This window comes from Musa acuminata, chromosome BXJ3-5 (assembly GCF_036884655.1).
Source record: "Musa acuminata AAA Group cultivar baxijiao chromosome BXJ3-5, Cavendish_Baxijiao_AAA, whole genome shotgun sequence".
Taxonomy (NCBI): Eukaryota; Viridiplantae; Streptophyta; class Magnoliopsida; order Zingiberales; family Musaceae; genus Musa; species Musa acuminata.
In genome coordinates, this window is record NC_088353.1 from 9,625,938 (window position 1) to 9,645,658 (window position 19,721).

The following is a 19,721-nucleotide window of genomic DNA, read 5'->3' on the forward strand; positions in this document are numbered from 1 at the left end:
TTATATATTTTTCTGTGGGTATATATCTATATATATATATATAAAAGGAAGATCAAATCAACTAAAGTAACAAACCCTACGAGGTAGATGAACTTAAATATGAACTACACAGGTTATATATAAATTGTTGGAAGTTGAAACATAGGGAGATAAGATCAGCCATCTAACGTCCACAATGTGGCATCATCATAATTAATGGCATCATCGTTGATGCTTAGGAAGCAAGCACAGAAGGAGAGAGAGAGAGAGAGAGAGAGAGAGAGAGGACTGTTTGCTGCCACATTTATCTCCCCGCTGTGCACGTCCATCATCATGGGGCCCCACGCCCACGTCGCCGCTCATTCTCTTCGATCCACGGCGACGTGAGCCTGTGATCACATGAGGCACAACTCACACGTGGGGCCCAGCTTTGCTGGCCACATGTTCCTCCGGGCCCCTCCGTGACAACGAGAGAAACCAAATAATCACCGCTTCGACCGCATAATACAGCGTAATGCCTAATATTTAATGGCCTTCCATGAAACGCCCATTCTGTAGGGAAGGGGATTTCCTGTGTCGTCGAAGGTAGGATTCATGTTCTTCGCTCACAAACCGCGCTCCATCCGTATTAAACTCAAAAGATCAAACGGTGGAGCTTATTCATTGAGTGAGTAGGAAAAACAAAAAAAGAAACACCTCATGATCTGAGATGGGATAATAATAATAATAATTATTATTATTATATATATATGAAATTAAAAAAAATAATAATAACATTATTTTTAGGGGGGGCATCAGATTGCATATGATTAGGGCAAGCAACTACTGGTGGATAAGTCTTATCATGGCCGACAACCCAATTATTAGAGTACACGTGGTCGGCAAACAGGATTCTTCTCGATGGATGGTACACAGTGGTGTCCTATAGAGCAGACACGCTTGATGTAAACAGAGTCTACGGGATTATTTAGCAGTGGATCAAAAGGAGAATGATTCATTTAACAAGATTTGAATGGATAATAAGCTCACAGCAAATTCACAAAAATTATTGTGGTCCAGCTTTAGGAGCACCGTCACAAATGACAAAAAAGATTCCATTCAAAATCACTAGTATTGGTATAGTAAACCTCCGTTATAAATAATCACAAGCTACAAATCCAAACTTATGCTAGGAATAAAAACCAAACCAGCAAACTCAGCTACACTCACCCCTAGATAATTAGGATGTATGGCTTGCAACATGGATAGGAAAAGTAAGGTGACATATTCAACACACCCAACAATTCTGATAGCAAGAGGGAAATAGATCAGCGCAATCCAGTGAAAGTTAGCGCAAACCTGATCTTTATATACATAATTATATGGCCAAAGAATCCAGCAGGCAGACTTAACAAAAAAATTCCACACTAGATAGTGGCAATTCTCCAACCAAACAAGCATACACACCTTTCTGATCACCAGAGCAAAAACAAGCAGCCAAGTCCACCTGCCTACCCCATCTGTGATTTAGCAGCATCAGAGTAGGTAATCCAAAGATGCTTATTAGTGTCAGAAATCTGTCACAGGTACGAACACAAGAAAAGCATAAGGACCCTGAGTAAACAATATTCCACAGGATCAACTTTGGGTAAGAATCACCGACCACAGATTGCATGGTCACTACTATGCAAGCACATGTGGAGGAATTTCGAGGATAGTTCCAAAGAAACAATGTAACACGACAACTTTGACCAAGCCAAGGAGTTAGATCAGTACAAATTTTGTAGAGCACCATACCACCTGCAAAACCACACTCAGCATAGACAAATATCCTGAGGACATCTGCCACAACTTTTGTCAGTTCAGAAACGAAAAGAACTACAAAATGTATGCATGCATTTATTTACAGTGAAGAAAGGGTTATAGAGTCCATCAACAAGAAACTCAATACGTATCTGGACTATAAGTAGTTCACTAATTTATGGCAAACCTTCTATTAGAATGAAATCTGCTGCCACACTCAGCATGGACAGCTATCGGTTGAGGACATCTGCCATAACTTTTTTGTCAGTTCAGGAATGTAAAGAACTAGAACATGTCGAACAGCTACTTAATCATGAGAAACTGAGGGAGGAGGATAATTACGTGAGATGGCATGCATTTATTTACAGGGATGAAGGGGTTATAGAGCCATATAGAGCATGAGTATGCCTCCACAATCAACAAGCAACTCAGGTACACGTCTGCACTACAAGTAGTTCACTAATTTATAGCAAACCTTTATTTAGAATGAAATCTGTGTATCCACTACAGATGCTGATTACAAAGTAATTTTTTACTTGGATGTTGGTGGTAGATGTTGTTTCTAATAGCACAAGCTTGTAAACTTTATTCAGATTTCCACAAAAGCTCTGCCGCTGAAGAAAGGAACAACTTCAGGCATAGAAATATGAAACTCAAGAAGGCCAGTGCTAAGGGTTGTGAAACCAACTTATACGCTCTACTTCTCTGTTTTCACTTTACCTTACGAAAAGTGTCTAGTTTTTCTACTATCTAATAATTTTTGTCCTTCAAAGGACTGGATCTTTTTATTTCAAACAATGACATAAACAAGAGAAAATCAGATTATTGAACAGGCAATGAGATGGAACTTATCCTAGGCATAAAAAAGATGCTCAAAATGCAGCATTTATGTTTTCCAATCACCAATGCGTTACAACAGTTGGTTTATTAGTTCAAGAAAAGAAAATTCTAGAGCAAAAAGTGATCTACATGATGAGAAAGTATCATCAGATGTTTCAGATGATCAAAATATATTGCATCAGAGTTTGCAAAGCCAATAACGTTTAAGAGCCTCAAGAAAGTTATTCCAGAAGACAACTAGAGGGATCAGCCGATGGCCAAATTGGCAATAGACTGAAGGAAATCAGCCAGTCTCATAAATACAAATGTTGATGATTTTCCTATTCTCTCTATGGGAAGTAGACTTGACAGAACAAAGCCATCATCCCTCAAAATTCACTTCCATAAAAAAAACACACAAATATATTAAGAGAGGTTAAAGTTATTTCTTATATATAATGCAATGCAAATATAAGTCCAACTGAACATATATGAAGGGAAAAAAAAAGAAACAATCAATGGTAACCAGATTAAGATTATTGATGATCGATTATGGTAATTATCAGGTAAAGAAAATTAAAGACCTTAACAAGTAGTAATATGTTCTTTTCTTTTTCTGTAAACTTGGATAGGAGAATAATAGGATTGTAATAGACTTACTATTATACCTGACACAGTTTGGTTCGAACCAAACCAGCCCGATGTTTCACCAGTTCCAAGCCGAACTGGAACCGGCCTGGGCGGTTTGGTTACAGTTCCTATTTCTTGAGAACCAAAACTGGCAGTTCTGGTTCTGGTACAAACTGGTGGTTCCTGGATTTGAAAAAGAAAAACAAATAGTCAAATAGGCTTTAATTGTCCGTTTGAGCCCTAACAGTCCAGCGATCGATCATTTGAGGGTTGGACGGGCAAATGACCAATTTGAAACTCCCAACAATCATATAAACACTATTTTTAGGGGTTCTTTGGTAATTTCATAATTATATATATAGATAAAATGAAAAAAATACAAATTCACCCCTTCTGATAACTAAATTACAACTACTTTTGGTGACATTTTAAGGAAGAAAAATATCCTAAAATCCTATAAATACCACTCAAGCCCCTCATTCTTCCTCATTTGATTAAGCATTCATAACACTCTTTTAAGATCTCTAACGCTTTGTAATCCCTCTTCTAAGCTCTCTCTTTAATTCAAATGGCAAGTGGAAATCATCACTTCACCGAGACATTCACACCCAAAGACAACACCGGAAGCCCGATCATGCCAACTCAAGAAAGCTAGCACATCACCGTCGAGTCGAAGGAAGTCGATACAATGGCCAAAGCAATCAAGTTGAACATCTTTAAGCTTCATTTCAAGAAGGTCTAAAATACCGATGACTCAAACCAAGTGATTTGCAACTATTGCTCCCAAATGTTCAAATTCAAAGGAGGTGGATATAGAACATTTTGTGAACATTTTGAGAATAAACACCCTAAACAAGCCGAGAAGGAAAGAAAACCAAACTCAAATTTTCAAGTACCCAACTAATCATACTTTTCAGTTTTCTGTTGAAAAAAATCATAAAGAATTAGCGAGATTTGTTTAAACTGAACATCTTTCTTTTAGTTTTGATGAAAAACTTGGTTTTGTTGATTATTGTCAAAATGTTTTGAATCCTGTTACTAGATGTATTTCTCGTTCTCCTCGTACATGTGCTGTTCATAATCTTTATAGAAAAGGGAAAGAGGATTTACAAAATTTGTTTCGATCTTTTGATGGATGTGTTTCTATCTGCTTTGATATTTAGAGTGATCATTGGCAAATGCACTTTTAATTGAGAATCACATGATATTAGATTGCGAATGATTGGACCATGCAAAAAAGAGTTATAGCATCTAGAGTTTTTGATGAACGACATACAATCGATAATATCTATAGAATGAAAACTATTTTGGAAGAGTACTATTTTGTTTTTAAATTTTTTTCAATTAGTTTTGATAATGCGTTTGTAAATACTGCTTCTATTCCTGAATTACAAAAGTGTGTCAACTGGCTTTTGGTGGTTTTTTTTTCATATTAGGTGTTCTTGTCATGGTTTGAATTTATATGTATAAGGAGACCTTAGATCTCTTGAAACTTTTATTTCTTCTATTAAGAAAGCTATCTCATTCTTATGAAGTCATCCACAAATAATAAAGAGTAAACTACATTTTGCAAATTAAATTACAACATACCCCAAAATATTTACTATGTATGTTTTTTCCTTGATAAATTTATTCTATGAATTGCTTAATGAAAGTTTTGAATACAAAGAATCATTATTTACTTTTGTTGCAAATAATGGGAGACGAGTCAGTTTACACCCGCAATTTCAGAATCTTTGTGCAAACATTTTATAAATTTAAAACAATTTTAATGATACTACTTGTATATTATTTGGTGTTTATCATCCTACTGCTCATGTATTTTTTGATTATTAATATTGTTGGAGCCTTAGAAGAATATGAATATGATCATGATTCATGACTATTATGATACTGAAAATTAAATGGACAAATTATTTTCTTGAGATTCCGTTGATTTATCTTGTTGCTTTTGCTTTTAATCCCGTTATTGAATAGATGGTCTAAGTCATTATTTAACTATTTATTATGAAAGTTTAGGATTAGATATTGATCTTAGTGAAAAAATAAGGGAAATAAAAAAATTATCATTAACTTATATGACCATTATAGTGCAAATTACAATATACAACAAACTACCTCCCAAACGTCTCCATCTACGGATAAAGTTAGCAGTAGTAGAAATAGTAAAGGAGAAATTTTATTATTATAAAAACAAAAGAAACTGACTGAATCGTCAGGCTTGAACTCTGAGCTTAAAATTTATCTAACCACTTCTTTTGAGTTTCGTGACAACACTATAGGTATAGAATTTTCAATTCTTGAATGGTGGGTGCGATATACAATAACCTTTCTAATTTTAGCAATGATTGCAAGACAAATATTAGCAACTCTGGTGTCAATAGTAGCTATGGAGCAAGCTTTCAGCATGGTGGATGCATCTTGGATGAAACTTGTTCAAGTATGAACCCTGAATCAATTGAGGCTCAAGCATGCAACAGTGATTGAACCAAGATGGAGAAACATTAATAAGAGATCATCCGTGAAGACAACTAATACTAGTTTGAGGTATCAATCGAAGGAACGATCAGGGCAACTAGCATCGAAAGCGATTGATAATTTTATAACTTTACTTTTTTTCTATCATTTTTTCTGTCATCATACTCATTATACATCCACTATTCAAAACCTAGAAATAAAATTATGAAATTTTCTATTTTAAATTATTTTTAAATTAAAAAATTAAAAAATCAACGGTTCGAACCGAAATTGGTCCTGTGCAGTTCGGTTTCGGTTCCCAACTTTCAGGAACTGGAATTGTCGGTTCTGAAACTGTTGATTCTAGACTCGAGGTTAAGTCTACTTACTATGACATCACCTTCCTCAACCATTGTGATAGCAGCCCACAGAGAACTCTTTCGATGTCATGTAAGAAAAGCCTATAGCCTATAGCCATTTAGCAAGGTAGTGTAGTAATAATTTTCTCCATGTTTCAAATAATCTTTCATGGTCCATCTAACACCAGCCAACATGTCATTTAAGATGTCCACAGGTTAAAATGAAAACAAAAGACCTTCCCAATTTTATATCAATCTGATTAAAATTCAGGACTGAATTATATAAAACGGGTTCAGTCTCAGAAATTCAGGCTAAAGTTCAATACATCACGGATCTTCGTTCCCTGGATTGTCAGATGTCAACAGTACCACAAAACCTTTGTCCATTGAAATTTGTCATCAAAGGTCTCTCTCTCACACACACATATACACACACTCTCTCTCATGTGGCACACATGAACATATACTTTCACATCCAAAATACTGTACACAGAACAACAGTAAGCAAAAAGCTTCCAAACTCCAAGACTGTATCAAAGCAGTATTCTTCTGTTTAAAATAGTAAAATACTATAAGGAAGGGTAAAATGGCTTGAATTTTCACTTTAACTAAATGCCATAATATGAATAATTGTTTGACTTAAAAAGCCAAACTTCGAGTTCTTGACAATGATGCTGATTTTTCTCTCTTTTTTTAAATTTTATCAGGAAAATAGGGAAAATGATCTATCCAACAAATCATACAAAGGCACTGTAGTTAACATAACAATAACAACTGTAGTTTTATTATCATGTTTCTTCTCAATTTTTATTCATATGTATAAGGTATGTGCACCAAACCAATCCTTCTCTCAACATCCAATAACAGCAATAAGTGCTCACCATCTACATGGAAAAATGACAAATTATAGCCAATAAACCAGTCATCGATTACTGAAAAGGCACCAACATATCACAAACTTGTTCATGTCTACCAAAGAACCTCGACAAATTTAATTACATTACAATAGTGTAACTTTTTACTAGATAAGAGTCAAGGACTAATCTAGATTAACAAATAAGAATTAAGAAATCATAGGAGAAGCATTGAAATGCAAGACTAGAACCATTTTTCCCTCTTTGATTAATAAAATATTGTCATCCATTTAGTGTGACGAATGGTTTACATTGTGAGGAAAAATTCAACCATTCAGCTGTAACACTCAAGTCCAAACACTACCGTAGAAGTACACTTGACCTAGGAGAGAAAATTTTGTCGGTGAGTAAAGCCTGATACTATTTGCTTAAATAAGTAAAAATTTGAAACTAAGTGAAAAAATTCAACCTGATTTTATGTACTTGTTTTTATCATGTATTACTCTCGACCCTTGTTCTACATATTTGAATCAGACGTTTAGCTCTTGCTACCTGCCAAAGATACTAGTCTTATTTTCCAAAATTTTCCATGAAAATGTATCAAGACTGTAATCTTTAATACAATCAGCCAGGGAAATTGAGTTATTCAGCAGAAGTTCATGAAGTATGATATCTAAGAGCAAACAAGGAATCATTTTAGCACATAAGTATTGCCGACATGAAGTAAAAGAACCAAATGTATGAATCTGAAGATATGAAGGAAAATGCATTTGAAAAGTAGCATACCGAAGACGAGTCTGCAGGCCATAGGTCTGCAACAGTGTCCAAAAGTCTGGACAGAGAATCTGGTGTATGTGCATGATCTAAGACTACTCCAAATTCTTGTTCCACATCTCTAAGCTCACACCTACCCGAAGCCACATCAACTTCCTCAGTCCTCTGAAAATGTCCTCCAGTGGCACTCTTTAACACATTTCCGACCGGAACTGCTGCAAGAATGTTATATAAGTGATGTGCCTCCCAAGCAATCTGGAGAGATCTCTGGTGCCTCTGGTGTGTGTGGACTCCCAAGGGTGACATAGTGCCAAACTGGTATGCTCCTCAAAAACTAGAGCTTCATAGACTAATGTATTATACATATGGATCTTCTTGTCCGCAACCGTAACAACTGCTAACAACTGCTCCTTGCTCATCAGTGCACAAAGAGATCCTTGCTGTGATCTCCATCAAATCATGCTGGATTCCAGTGATTGAGACCTCCAAAATCACATAGATTTAAATGGGCATGGCTCTGTTTCCATCTGGAAGCTCAGTCACCGTTGAGCTTCAAGATTCAGGATGGCAACCTTCCCAATGCATTTACATCCAGAACAAGTGAGATGACAACAACAGTGCCCCATTCGAGCCTGGTTCAGCATCTTCTTCATCAGATTCTTATAAAATTAAAAGTTAGCTTAACTGTTCAACCTGACATTATAATTTGAATTTTGCTCTTCTAGAACATGTATATGAACCTGATCTTAACACGAGTTCTTTGGGTTTTCTATCGGCTTCTTTTTTACCTAATCTATGTGTCAGGAAGAAGAGGATAAATGAGAAGAAGAAAAAAACTAAATTAAATGTCTCAGCTTCCATCACATGAGAAATATGTGATAAAATTCTGAAATCATTGTCAAACTTCATGGATTTAATTCTATCAAACTACATCCGGAGGTACCCTTTAAGCCCCTCTCTTTCATCAACCTTCTGATCTTAATGACTTCATCCCAACGGCCCCTGCATGCATGAATGCCCAACAAGACCTTGTAGAGACCTGCAGCTGACCACTTTGGTTCGAAGAACCTCTCAAATACTTCTTGCGTCTCTTTATGATCATGAATTCTACATGCACTAAGTAAAGCCCCCATGACAGTGCTATCCGGTTCTATTGGCATCTGCGATAGAAACCCCACTGCTTCATTTATGTATCCTGCCCGCCCAAAAAGATCAACTATGCTTGCATAGTGCTCCATACTAGGCTGGACACCATATTGTGATACCATGTAATAGAATATTTTATGCCCTTCCTCCATCATTCCGCAGTGGCTGAAAGAAGCTAGCAAGACAAGGAAGCAGATGCCATCAGGAACAATGCCCATCTTCACCATCTTAAAAAATGCCATCAGAGCAACCCTACCATATCCATGCATGCCAAGACCATGAATCATGGAAGTCCATGAATGAACATTCCCTCTGGACAACTCACTGAAAACACGAGAAGCAGAACCCAACTCTCCACATTTAGAGTACATGTCTATCAGAAGTCCGCTTACAGAAACATCTGAACTGAAACCAAGCTTTGTGATATAGCCATGCATACACTTTCCAACTTGGATAACAGATAGAACAGTGCAAGCATGAAGTAGAAGAAATATGGTAGGAATGCTTGGCCCGAAGCCTTCGAACAGCATTCGCTTAAAGAGCTCAAGAACCAAAAGAGGTTTACCAAGTTGAGAGTACCCGGTGATCATTGCATTCCAACATATGACATCCTTGTGCGATATCTCATCAAAGAGGTGGCTCGAAGCACGAAATTCTCCACATCTCGAATACATGTCTAAAAGAGCAGTCACTACAGCTGTGTCTTTAGATAAACCAGTATTGATGACATGAGCATGAATGCATTTACCCAGACTAAAGGCTTTCACATGGCCAATTATCGGAAGAACAATCTTTACGCCCACTTTATCTAATACTAATCCTTCATGCTTCATATAACTACACTGCTCCAAGGCTACCTTATAGTGACCGTTCTTCCCGTAGCCAGAAATCATTAAGTTCCAGGAAGCCAAGTTCCTCTGAGGCATATCATCAAACAACTGCCGGGCGGAGCTTAACGCGCCAAAATTAGAATACACTTCTATCAAGGAATTAGTGATAAGCAAATTGCATACGAAACCACACTTGAAGATGTGGGAGTGGATCGACATCGCTTCATCAATAGCTGAAATGCCGACGCAGGACTTGAGCACATACGTGAATGTGAATCTGTCGGGCTTTACGTCGGAAAGACGAAGACATCGGTAAGCATGGAGGGCTTGCTCGAAGAAACCGCCGTCTGTTAGGTCCTTGATGATTCTGTGGTTCAGCAACCGGACTCGATTCGATCTCATGGACTTGCGTGACGTGCCCAATCAACATCAGCGCAGAGATCGACTTCGATGGAGGAAGAGGATTGCAAACGTAAATAACCTAGTCAAGCATTTCGAAAGCATCTTATATACTTGGAGAGTGTGATGGATTCATATATTTGAAGAACAAGTTGGGAATAATTTGCTTGGTTTTTAAGAACATACACACTGATGGATTAATAAACTTAAGAGCAGGCAGTCTGAGAATCTGATGACATATCTTGGATTTGATCGACAAATAATTAAAGATTTTTTTTCTGCCCTTCATCTGGTGATGGGTTGGGTTCTGTTTTAAGACCCCCATCTTTAATATATAGAAATCATTGATATCACTCGATACGCAAACAATAAGTAGCATTCTCGCATTATTTATACAAACCGTTCACGATATATATATAGGCAACGATTGAAGTGTAAAAATTCACAATAGAAAACCCCATCACACGCGCACACACAGAGAGAGAGAGAGAGAGAGAGAGAGAGAGAGAGCGATAAAAACCAAGTATGGAACGGCTAATCTTCCTCGCCGCACGCATGCGCTAATAGATTAGGTCTCCTCGACCTCGTCGCCGTAGGCTTCGTCGTCGTCCGCGTCGGCGACGGCGTCCTGATACTGCTGGTACTCGGACACGAGGTCGTTCATGTTGCTCTCGGCCTCGGTGAACTCCATCTCGTCCATGCCTTCCCCGGTGTACCAGTGCAGGAAAGCCTTGCGGCGGAACATGACGGTGAACTGCTCGGAGACGCGCCTGAACATCTCCTGGATGGAGGTGGAGTTGCCCATGAAGGTGGCGGACATGGAGAGGCCGGTGGGGGGGATGTCGCAGACGCTGGACTTGACGTTGTTGGGGATCCACTCCACGAAGTAGGAGGAGTTCTTGTTCTGGACCGCGATCATCTGCTCGTCCACCTCCTTGGTGCTCATCTTGCCGCGGAACATGGCGGAGGCGGTGAGGTAGCGACCGTGGCGGGGGTCCGCGGCGCACATCATGTTCTTGGCGTCCCACATCTGCTGGGTGAGCTCCGGGATGGTGAGGGCGCGGTACTGCTGGGAGCCGCGCGACGTCAGGGGGGTGAAGCCCACCATGAAGAAGTGGAGGCGGGGGAAGGGGATGAGGTTGACGGCCAGCTTGCGCAGGTCGGAGTTGAGCTGCCCCGGGAAGCGGAGGCAGCACGTCACGCCGCTCATGGTGGTGGAGATGAGGTGGTTCAGGTCACCAACTACACGCATATATAGACGAGACATGAAAGCATGAGCAGCAGCAGAAGCAGCAAGAACTCGAACCACCTGCAAACCAATTTAAGGCTGCAAGGGTGGTTCTTCGGCGAGAGGAGTAACGAAAGGGGGCGGGCGCGGCGCACTCACAGCTGGGGTTGGTGAGCTTGAGCGTCCTGAAGCAGATGTCGTAGAGCGCCTCGTTGTCGAGCACCATGCACTCGTCGGCGTTCTCCACCAGCTGATGCACTGACAGCGTCGCGTTGTACGGTTCCACCACCGTGTCCGACACCTTGGGCGACGGGAAGACCGAGAACGTCAGCATCATCCGGTCCGGGTACTCCTCCCGGATCTTCGATATCAGCAGCGTCCCCATCCCCGACCCGGTCCCTCCTCCCAGCGAGTGGCAGATCTGAAACCCTGTCACCACCACCACCACCGTTGGAATTCACGTACACAGGAATCCTTGCTATTATGTATACGGACGCAACATACCTTGGAGGCAGTCGCAGTTCTCGGCCTCTTTACGGACCACATCGAGGACGGCATCGATGAGCTCGGCGCCCTCGGTGTAGTGCCCCTTGGCCCAGTTGTTGCCCGCCCCGTTCTGGCCGAAGACGAAGTTGTCGGGGCGGAAGAGCTGGCCGTAGGGACCGACGCGCAGCGCGTCCATGGTTCCCGGCTCCAGGTCCATGAGCACCGCCCGCGGCACGTATCGGCCGCCGCTGGCCTCGTTGTAGTAGACGTTCACCCGCTCCAGCTGCAGGCGGGAGTCGCCGACGTAATTCCCCTTGGGGTCGATGCCGTGCTCGTCCGACACCACCTCCCAGAACTTGCCTCCGATCTGGTTGCCGCATTGCCCGGCTTGGATGTGCAGGATCTCCCTCATGGTCGATCTTTTCTCACTCTGAGTGTGTAACGAGGCAAAAGAAAGAAGCAGAAAAATTATATCTGTATGTGTTATATATACAGAAGAGTACGAAGAATAGGGAGATAAGACCGAAGGATGGAGAAGAGGGAGAGCGAGAGAAAGGTGAGAGGTGGGGAGAGTGCCAAGGGGGAGGAGGAGACAGGCAAGGAATGCTTGCAAGTAGCTTCGAGATGGCTATGATGAGCTTTTGTAGATGTGGGAGGACATGTCGATTTGGGAGAGGGAAATAGTTGGAAGGCACAAACAAACGGTTGGTAAAGAGCGGGGGGAGGAGTTTAACTGACTGAAACAAAATGCAAAAAAATAAAAAAGAAAAGCCCAATCCTAATATATTGGAAATTTAGAATGCATGACATGAAAATAAGTTTAGCTCATCAGATTGAGCTTGCTGGGTAAAAAGAAGATGAAGGGAAGTAGCAATCATGTGAGCCTGTTGTTGTGTTAACAAGTTAGGTAGGTGGTCTTACTTGACAGTGTGATGACATCCACTCAAAAAATTTTCAGTGTATTCTCTCTCAAATCATTGACAATTTAATAAAATAGCTACAGGAGGTTCAGAGAAATAAAAACAAGAGTAAGCCGACGGAGTGTTATTATTATATGCGAGGATGTAGTCCTGTTGACCGTGACATGATCATTTATAGATGCAACAAAAAGTGTAAAATTGTGGCCTGGCCTGCAACTGCAAGGATGGGATGGGATGGGATGTGATGTGATACAGGAGAGTACAGAGTGTGTGGGATGTTACGCTTGGTAAAAATATATCGGGTGTGTGCTACTTTAATTTAAGAAAATAATAAAAAATAAAAAAAATTATTAAAAAAAATTTATTGAAGAAATAAAAATACTTCAATACATTAACATATTCACTCTTCTATTTATACAAATTAGGAGAAATAATTTTTCTTAACAGAATAAAAAAATTTCTTATATATTTGAAAAAATCTTATCTTCTATCATAAGTTAGTAATTCGTGGTTCAAGAAAAAATTATCTATATTATCGTTTTGATAGATAAATAGCACAATAGATCGTAAGAAGGTCATGTGAATTTAGTTCCGCTAGAATACAATTAATTCACTGCTTCTTTGCCATACAGTAAAGAGTAATGGGACTGGCAGTTGTTGAGATGCAACAATCGGCAAGTCCAATCAATAATTTGCAGAGCAACGTAAGGCTACATCTTTTTTCGCTATATATTGGAGTAAATAACAAATTTTATAATGTCTTCTCTAGATTATGTGTAAACTAATCCATTAACGAAAGCAATCGTGCAACAGAAGATAAGAAAAGTAATCTCCAAGTCGATGTGAAGGGGCATCGAGCGGATAGGCTCTGAAACAGTTGTATGGAGGACAGGGTGGCTCTCTCTCAATTATTTGAGGCATGACAGTGTTTGCAAATCAAACACATCAATGATTGCCTGCCATGGATTTCACTGGGTTGTTGGGGTACCTACTAATGCATGCGTGATGTAGCAACAAGAATCATATTTTTAAGTCGAGAGATATCTGAACCCACCCAGCTATGCTTATGGAGACAGGTGAAAAGGAGGTAAAAGCAGACGGACAGAAAAGAACAAAGCGCACACCTTCTTGGACAATGGGAGTGTTTTGTATTATGCAGATGTTTAGCGTCGGTGAAGGCTGGCTCCACCGTGCTGTCGGTGGTGCTTAGCTATCCAATGAATGTATGTAAGGCCTTCGATGTGTCTCTCATCCCACATGCTGGTTCGTGACTGCATAATGCACATGCATTGCATGCCTGCATGATGAGAGAGAGCAATATAATTTAACTGGATAAATAAATGCAAATGCAGCTGTATCATAGAACACCAAACTATCAAACAAGATCAAGTTCCTCAAACGAAGTAATCATCAGTCTTCGTCAAACGAAGACAGCCCAACCGACTTGCTAAATGTGGTAGACGCTCTTTATTTTTTTTGTCCGAGAGAGAAAGAAACTTGCCATCTGAACTATGCCTTCTCACCTAAAGAGCCTTTACGGAGGGAGGGAGTGCTCGACCAGAGGTTTAATTTAATAGCATGATAATTTATGAAGGACTACAGAATTTTTAATTCCCAAAAAAACAAAATAAAACTCTGAAGAAAATAAAAATATTCATAAATCCAATAAATAAAACCAACCATTTCCAGTAATGCACTCAAACCCAAACTCATCTGAAAAGACTAAAAAAAATGTCACAAGTTTTCAACCATACAAACAAATTTTGGGAATGACTAATCATGAGATTTCATTTTCTCTACACCATTGTAAAGAATAAATAATAGACGCTCACCGTTGAAAACAAGCTTTCCACGAGAGCGATGACCGATTTGCAAGCAGGTCCACAGAATTCATCAGAACACCATTAAAAACAGAGCTACCCTCCTAAATGGGAATTTGTCATACGTTAGATAAGAAAGTCATCTTTAAGCCAAGTTGTTTGTAGGGATCTCGACTTGCATAACAATAGGACTTGATTTCTACAACATTCAATCAATGAAGATTCCTAATTTAACTAACACTACATAAAAAAAAAATTATATGTAGGAAAAATTATTACGATTCACTTTACATATCCTAAAATAAAAAATAAATAATCTGTCATTAAATTATACAAATTTCCAGCACTACTTTGATCAAACAGATCAGACATGATTTCAGGATCATGAAAAATGATTTTAGGTCTCAAATTTTTCCGATGACTCTAGACCAGTTAAAAACAATAATATTCCTGTAAAAAAACTTTACCTTTCATTAAAAATAAAATTAAGATTAAAAAAATAAATAAACCTTTCTATTTTTTTTTATCATTGTCTTAACTCCTTTTTAATCATTCCATTAGAACAACCTATGATAATTTGGGGATATAAAATAATCCCAAAGTTCAATCTCAATAATTAAGCTCCACCACAATGACCTATGCTAATTTGGGACCAAAACTAAATAATTACAGTACAATAATGCTTGTTTGATACTTAGCAAGCAAGTAAAGCCAAACATGAACATATTACCTTTGTAGGTGGAGTAATTATGTACTAAGCATCACCTAACTCAGCTCACGCCAAACAAAAGGCGTATTTTGAGTTACTTGTCATTCAAAAACAGGATAACTAAACCAAAAACAAACTTATATGATGCTTCTTGATATTCCTACATCTACTGATTTGAGGTGAAGAGTCAGTACAGAACAAAGGAGAGTACTTGATATGTTTTTGTCCAGTAGGTCGCCTGCCACTTCTCAGTCAATTATCTGGCACACCAAGATAGTGAATGACTTTTAGAAATGTTTAGGCTTAATAAACCTCAAAAGATAGTGAATGATTAAGGCTTTCAATGAATTTGAAGTGCAGCCCTTAAATCGACATTGTTAACATCTTACCTAATTTAACCAGCAGAATTCATTTCTGCAAGTTATCATAATAACACACAGCTGTAGGAAAAGCAAGATGCCAAGAGAGAAATCTTAGTCTGATTGAGTGAACAACTGATCAGAATCTGACTTGAAAAAAGAATTGAGGATAAATCTGAGATTAACAATGGCCTTATTTTGAAAAAATTAAAGCAGATTTTAATCTTAAAAAAAAACAAAAGGAACAAACAAATTGTAAGAAGTATATATTGGAATTTCTAATTAAACCATTATACTTCAGCTAGTACATCCACAAAACAAACCATTTTTATCTTCCACATCCCACAGCAAAGATGGATGCAAATAACAGGACTTGGTTTTTCTAATAATTCCAGGAAATGCTTATCATATTAATTATTTCTTTTAGAAAGTGAAATTAACAGGTCAAATCAACATTTTAGTCCTAAAAATGATTATGATCACACGTCACCATACCATGCCAAAAGAAACCCAAACCCAAATCCAAAGTCCAGCAAATCAGTAGAAAGCAGTAAAAAATTGCAAGATTTTGTCAACCAATGTCATAAAAGATTCTGCCCTTCCACACAAATAGCATCCATTGCAGCCACCGTAGTGTGGTAAATATATTCTCTTTAGGTGGTTGTATCGAGGTGTTAGGATCAAGAACAACACTAAAAAAAAAAGGGTGAATTAGTGCAGTGGAAAAATTAAATCGGTTTGAAAATTTTCATATGATAAAAACTAGTAAGTTTGCAAATGAGTAGAGAAGAGGAGATTGGACAGTTTACAATGAAGTAAAGTAGTAAAGAGATTAAGCAGTAAAGAAAGAATACATTGGAATTTATAGTGGTTCGATCGTCGTAACTTACATCCACTTCTGATTCCTCCTCCGTTGAGGTTATTGACGTCCACTAATGATCTTCCTTCAATAGGCGAAGACCAACCACCTATTTACAGCTCTTTCTCCTTTTCACGGGTTTAGAAGATAACCCTTACAAGCCTCACACATCTTCTTGGATTATTACAAAGCTAAAGAGAGGGAGAAAGAGGATTCTTCTCATTTTTACAAGACTTTTAACACCCCAACACTTATAGTTTATGTCACACTTTGATTGCACTTTTTTTTTCCTTTCATGCAGAAAATATGGGGTATTTATAGGCCCCAATGACTTCAAAATTAGAGCTAAAAAATGTCTCATCTTGGATTTTCGGGGTATTAGCGGTACCACCGCCAATACTGGGTTGTACCATCGCACCGCCCCAGTCTGACGGTACAACCTGGTTGGGCCTTGAATTCAGCTCAAACCAGTCCAATTACGGGCCTAGTTAGCCCCTAATTGAGTTAGTGAGATTACCTCTCAAACCTAACCTTAATTATATACTGTTGAATCTCGTATTTTGATGATGAAACTACTTGATATATGTTTATGATTTAATCTGCGTTTTGAGTGACGCAGGATGCTTCGATCAGGATGAGACAATTAAAGCAGGAAAATCATGTTGTGCCGAAGGAACATGTCAGAAGATTTGACGTCGGGCCTGTGGATCGGTCGACATATCGACAGAAGGCTTCGGGCCGTGGACTCGGGCATCGGGCCAAGAAGAGCGGGTATTGTGCCAAGGATATCGGAGTTGCGGAGTCAACTGGCCGATTGGGCAATAGGCTGCAGGAGAGGACGATGCGCCGAAGAATCGGACGAAGCGTCGAGGGACCAATGACATGCCGGACAACTTGGTTAAATTGCTTAGGATTAATTGTCTCGATCGAAGTTTTGTTTTAATTGTGCAGGATTAACTATGATAACGATGAAGACATAAAGCGAAACAAAGTGTCGGAGTCAAGCGCGAAGGATTTGTTGCGAGTTCGAGAGTTCGACGGAAGTCCGAAGGTTCGTCGGGAATGCTACCGGAGCTCGCCGAGAAAGATCGGAGCTTGCCAAAGAAGCTCATTGGAACTCGCTAAGATCAAATCGTGAAGTCTAGGAGCTTGCCGGGAGTCCGCAGAATGGTTTCCGAGAGTTCATCGGAAGACCGCCGGAAGTTTGCCGGAAGCTCGCCAGAAGAAGTCTTGACTTGCGGACTTTGTAATAGCTTAGAAAATGTCTTTAAATTCATAGTTAGCTAATTAGGGTTAGGATTAGGTGTTAATCCTATAACCCAAGTATGGGCCAATTAGGCTCAAGTTCGGACTGGTTTGGGCCAAGTTTGAAGCCAAACCAAGTGAGCTGAAATAGTGAAAGAGGTGGCACCGCCAGGGTTGGAGGTGGCACCGCCCAGGAGAGGATCTCCCAGCGAAGCTGGGCGGTGCAACCGCCCCAAGCAGGAGGGGGCACCGCCTGGGCTCAGTCTCCGAGCGAGACTGGGCGGTGCAACCTCTCCTGACAGAGGTAGCACCGCTTGAGCTCGGTCTTCGAGCTCTAGCAGGAGAGGTGCAACCGCCTCAGTCAGGAGGTGGCACCGCCTGGGGCTCAGTCTCCGAGCCAGACTCAGGCGGTGCAACCGCCCCTGACAGAGAGGTGCAACCGCCTAGGCTCAGTCTCCGAGCTATGCCAGGCGGTGCAACCTCTCCAGTCAGGAGGTGCAACCGCCTGATCCCGGAATTCCGGGATTTGATCGTTTTGAGCTCCAAATTTGAGTTGGGTTGGGGCCTATAAATACCCCACCCATTCAGCATAGAAAGAGCAAGAGACCTACACTAAAATCTTGATCTTCTCTGTGATTCTTGAGCTCAAAATTGTTGAAAAGCCTTTAAGTTCTCCTCCTTCTGTTCTTCAAAGTCTTGAGTTGTAAAGAGAGGAGAGAAAGGTTCTGTAAGGGTTGTCTCCTGATCCCGTCAAAAGGAGTGAAACTGTAAAAGGGCAGTTGGCCTTCGCCCATTGAAGGAAGGCAGCTAGTTGACGTCGGTGACCTCGTCGGAGGAGGAAGCCAAAAGTGGAGTAGGTCAAGACTGACCGAACCACTCTAAATCTCTGGTTTGCTTTTATTTCGAGTACCTTATCATTACTGCAAACCTCCTACATAACTACTGGTCTCTGCGCCTTTACGAATAAGTTCTAAGTGCTGATCTTTTCGAATCTGCATTCACACGTAAATCTGTGTTTTTCGTACGATCAGCTTACGTTTGTGTTTTGATTCTGCAAAACTGTCTTCTGCGCTTTTATGAACTAGCTTCTAAGTTTAGATCCCTTTGAAAATGTTTTAGACGCAAACTACGTTTAGACGTAAAACTGCGTTTACACACAAACTGCGTTTAGACGTAAAACTACGTTTAAACGTAAACTGCGCAAACTGTGTTTAAACATAAAACTGTGTTTTAGACGTAAACTTCTTTTAAACGTAAAACTATGTTTAGACGTAAAACTGTGTTTAGACGCAAACTGCGTTTAGACGTAAACCGAGTTTAGACGCAAAACTGTGTTTAGACGCAAACTGCGCAAACTGTGTTTAGACATAAAACTGTGATTTAGACGTAAACTACTTTTAGACGCAAACTGCGTTTAGATGTAAAACTGCGTTTAGACGTAAACTGAGTTTAGACGCAAAATTGCGTTTAGACGTAAAACTGTGTTTAGACGCAAAACTGCATTTAGACGCAAATTGTATTTAGACGCAAACTCAGTTTAGACGTAAACCGTGCTTAGACGTAAACTGCGCTTAATCTTAAGTAATCTTAGAATCGGCTTTTACATCGAAATCGTTTTTATCGGACGAACGCAGCTTTCGTTTTTAAATCGCTGAAAGATTTCCGCTGCACTAATTCACCCCCCCCCCTCTTAGTGCTCTCGATCCTAACAATTGGTATAAGAGCGGGGTATTTCTCATTTCGGATTTACACCCGAGAGAAATGGCTCTTCAAGAGGGCTTTTCGGTCTTTCGTCCACCGTTCTTTAACGGATTGGACTACACTTATTGGAAAACTCGAATGAGAGTTTTCTTAATTTCTGTAAATCTGGATTTATGGAATATCGTTGAAAACGGTTTTCAACTTCCCTCTAAACCGATGAACGAATGGTCGGATTTAGAGAAGAAGTAATTTTCTTTAAACGCAAAGGCTATGAATGCCTTATTTTGCGCTTTGGACAAAAATGAGTTCAATCGGGTTTCTTTGTGCGAAACGACTTTCGATATTTGGCGCACTCTTGAAATCAC

General features: G+C 39.8%; 2 protein-coding genes across 2 annotated transcripts; both read right to left on the reverse strand.

Moving 5' to 3' along the window:
* Window positions 1–1,226: 1,226 nt before the first annotated feature.
* Window positions 1,227–10,328, reverse strand: LOC135582398 (pentatricopeptide repeat-containing protein At1g08070, chloroplastic-like). The gene is made up of 2 exons (XM_065151351.1): window positions 10,216–10,328; window positions 1,227–10,111 (listed from the first exon to the last, which is right to left on the reverse strand). The coding sequence occupies exon 2, from the start codon at window positions 10,030–10,032 to the stop codon at window positions 8,560–8,562; it is 1,473 nt and encodes a 490-aa protein (XP_065007423.1). The 5' UTR covers window positions 10,033–10,111; window positions 10,216–10,328; the 3' UTR covers window positions 1,227–8,559.
* A 59-nt stretch (window positions 10,329–10,387) lies between these two features.
* On the reverse strand, window positions 10,388–12,365 carry LOC103973266 (tubulin beta-7 chain). Its single transcript, XM_009387777.3, has 3 exons — window positions 11,762–12,365; window positions 11,417–11,686; window positions 10,388–11,271 (listed from the first exon to the last, which is right to left on the reverse strand). The coding sequence occupies exons 1-3, from the start codon at window positions 12,153–12,155 to the stop codon at window positions 10,598–10,600; spliced, it is 1,338 nt and encodes a 445-aa protein (XP_009386052.1). The 5' UTR covers window positions 12,156–12,365; the 3' UTR covers window positions 10,388–10,597.
* Window positions 12,366–19,721: the final 7,356 nt, after the last annotated feature.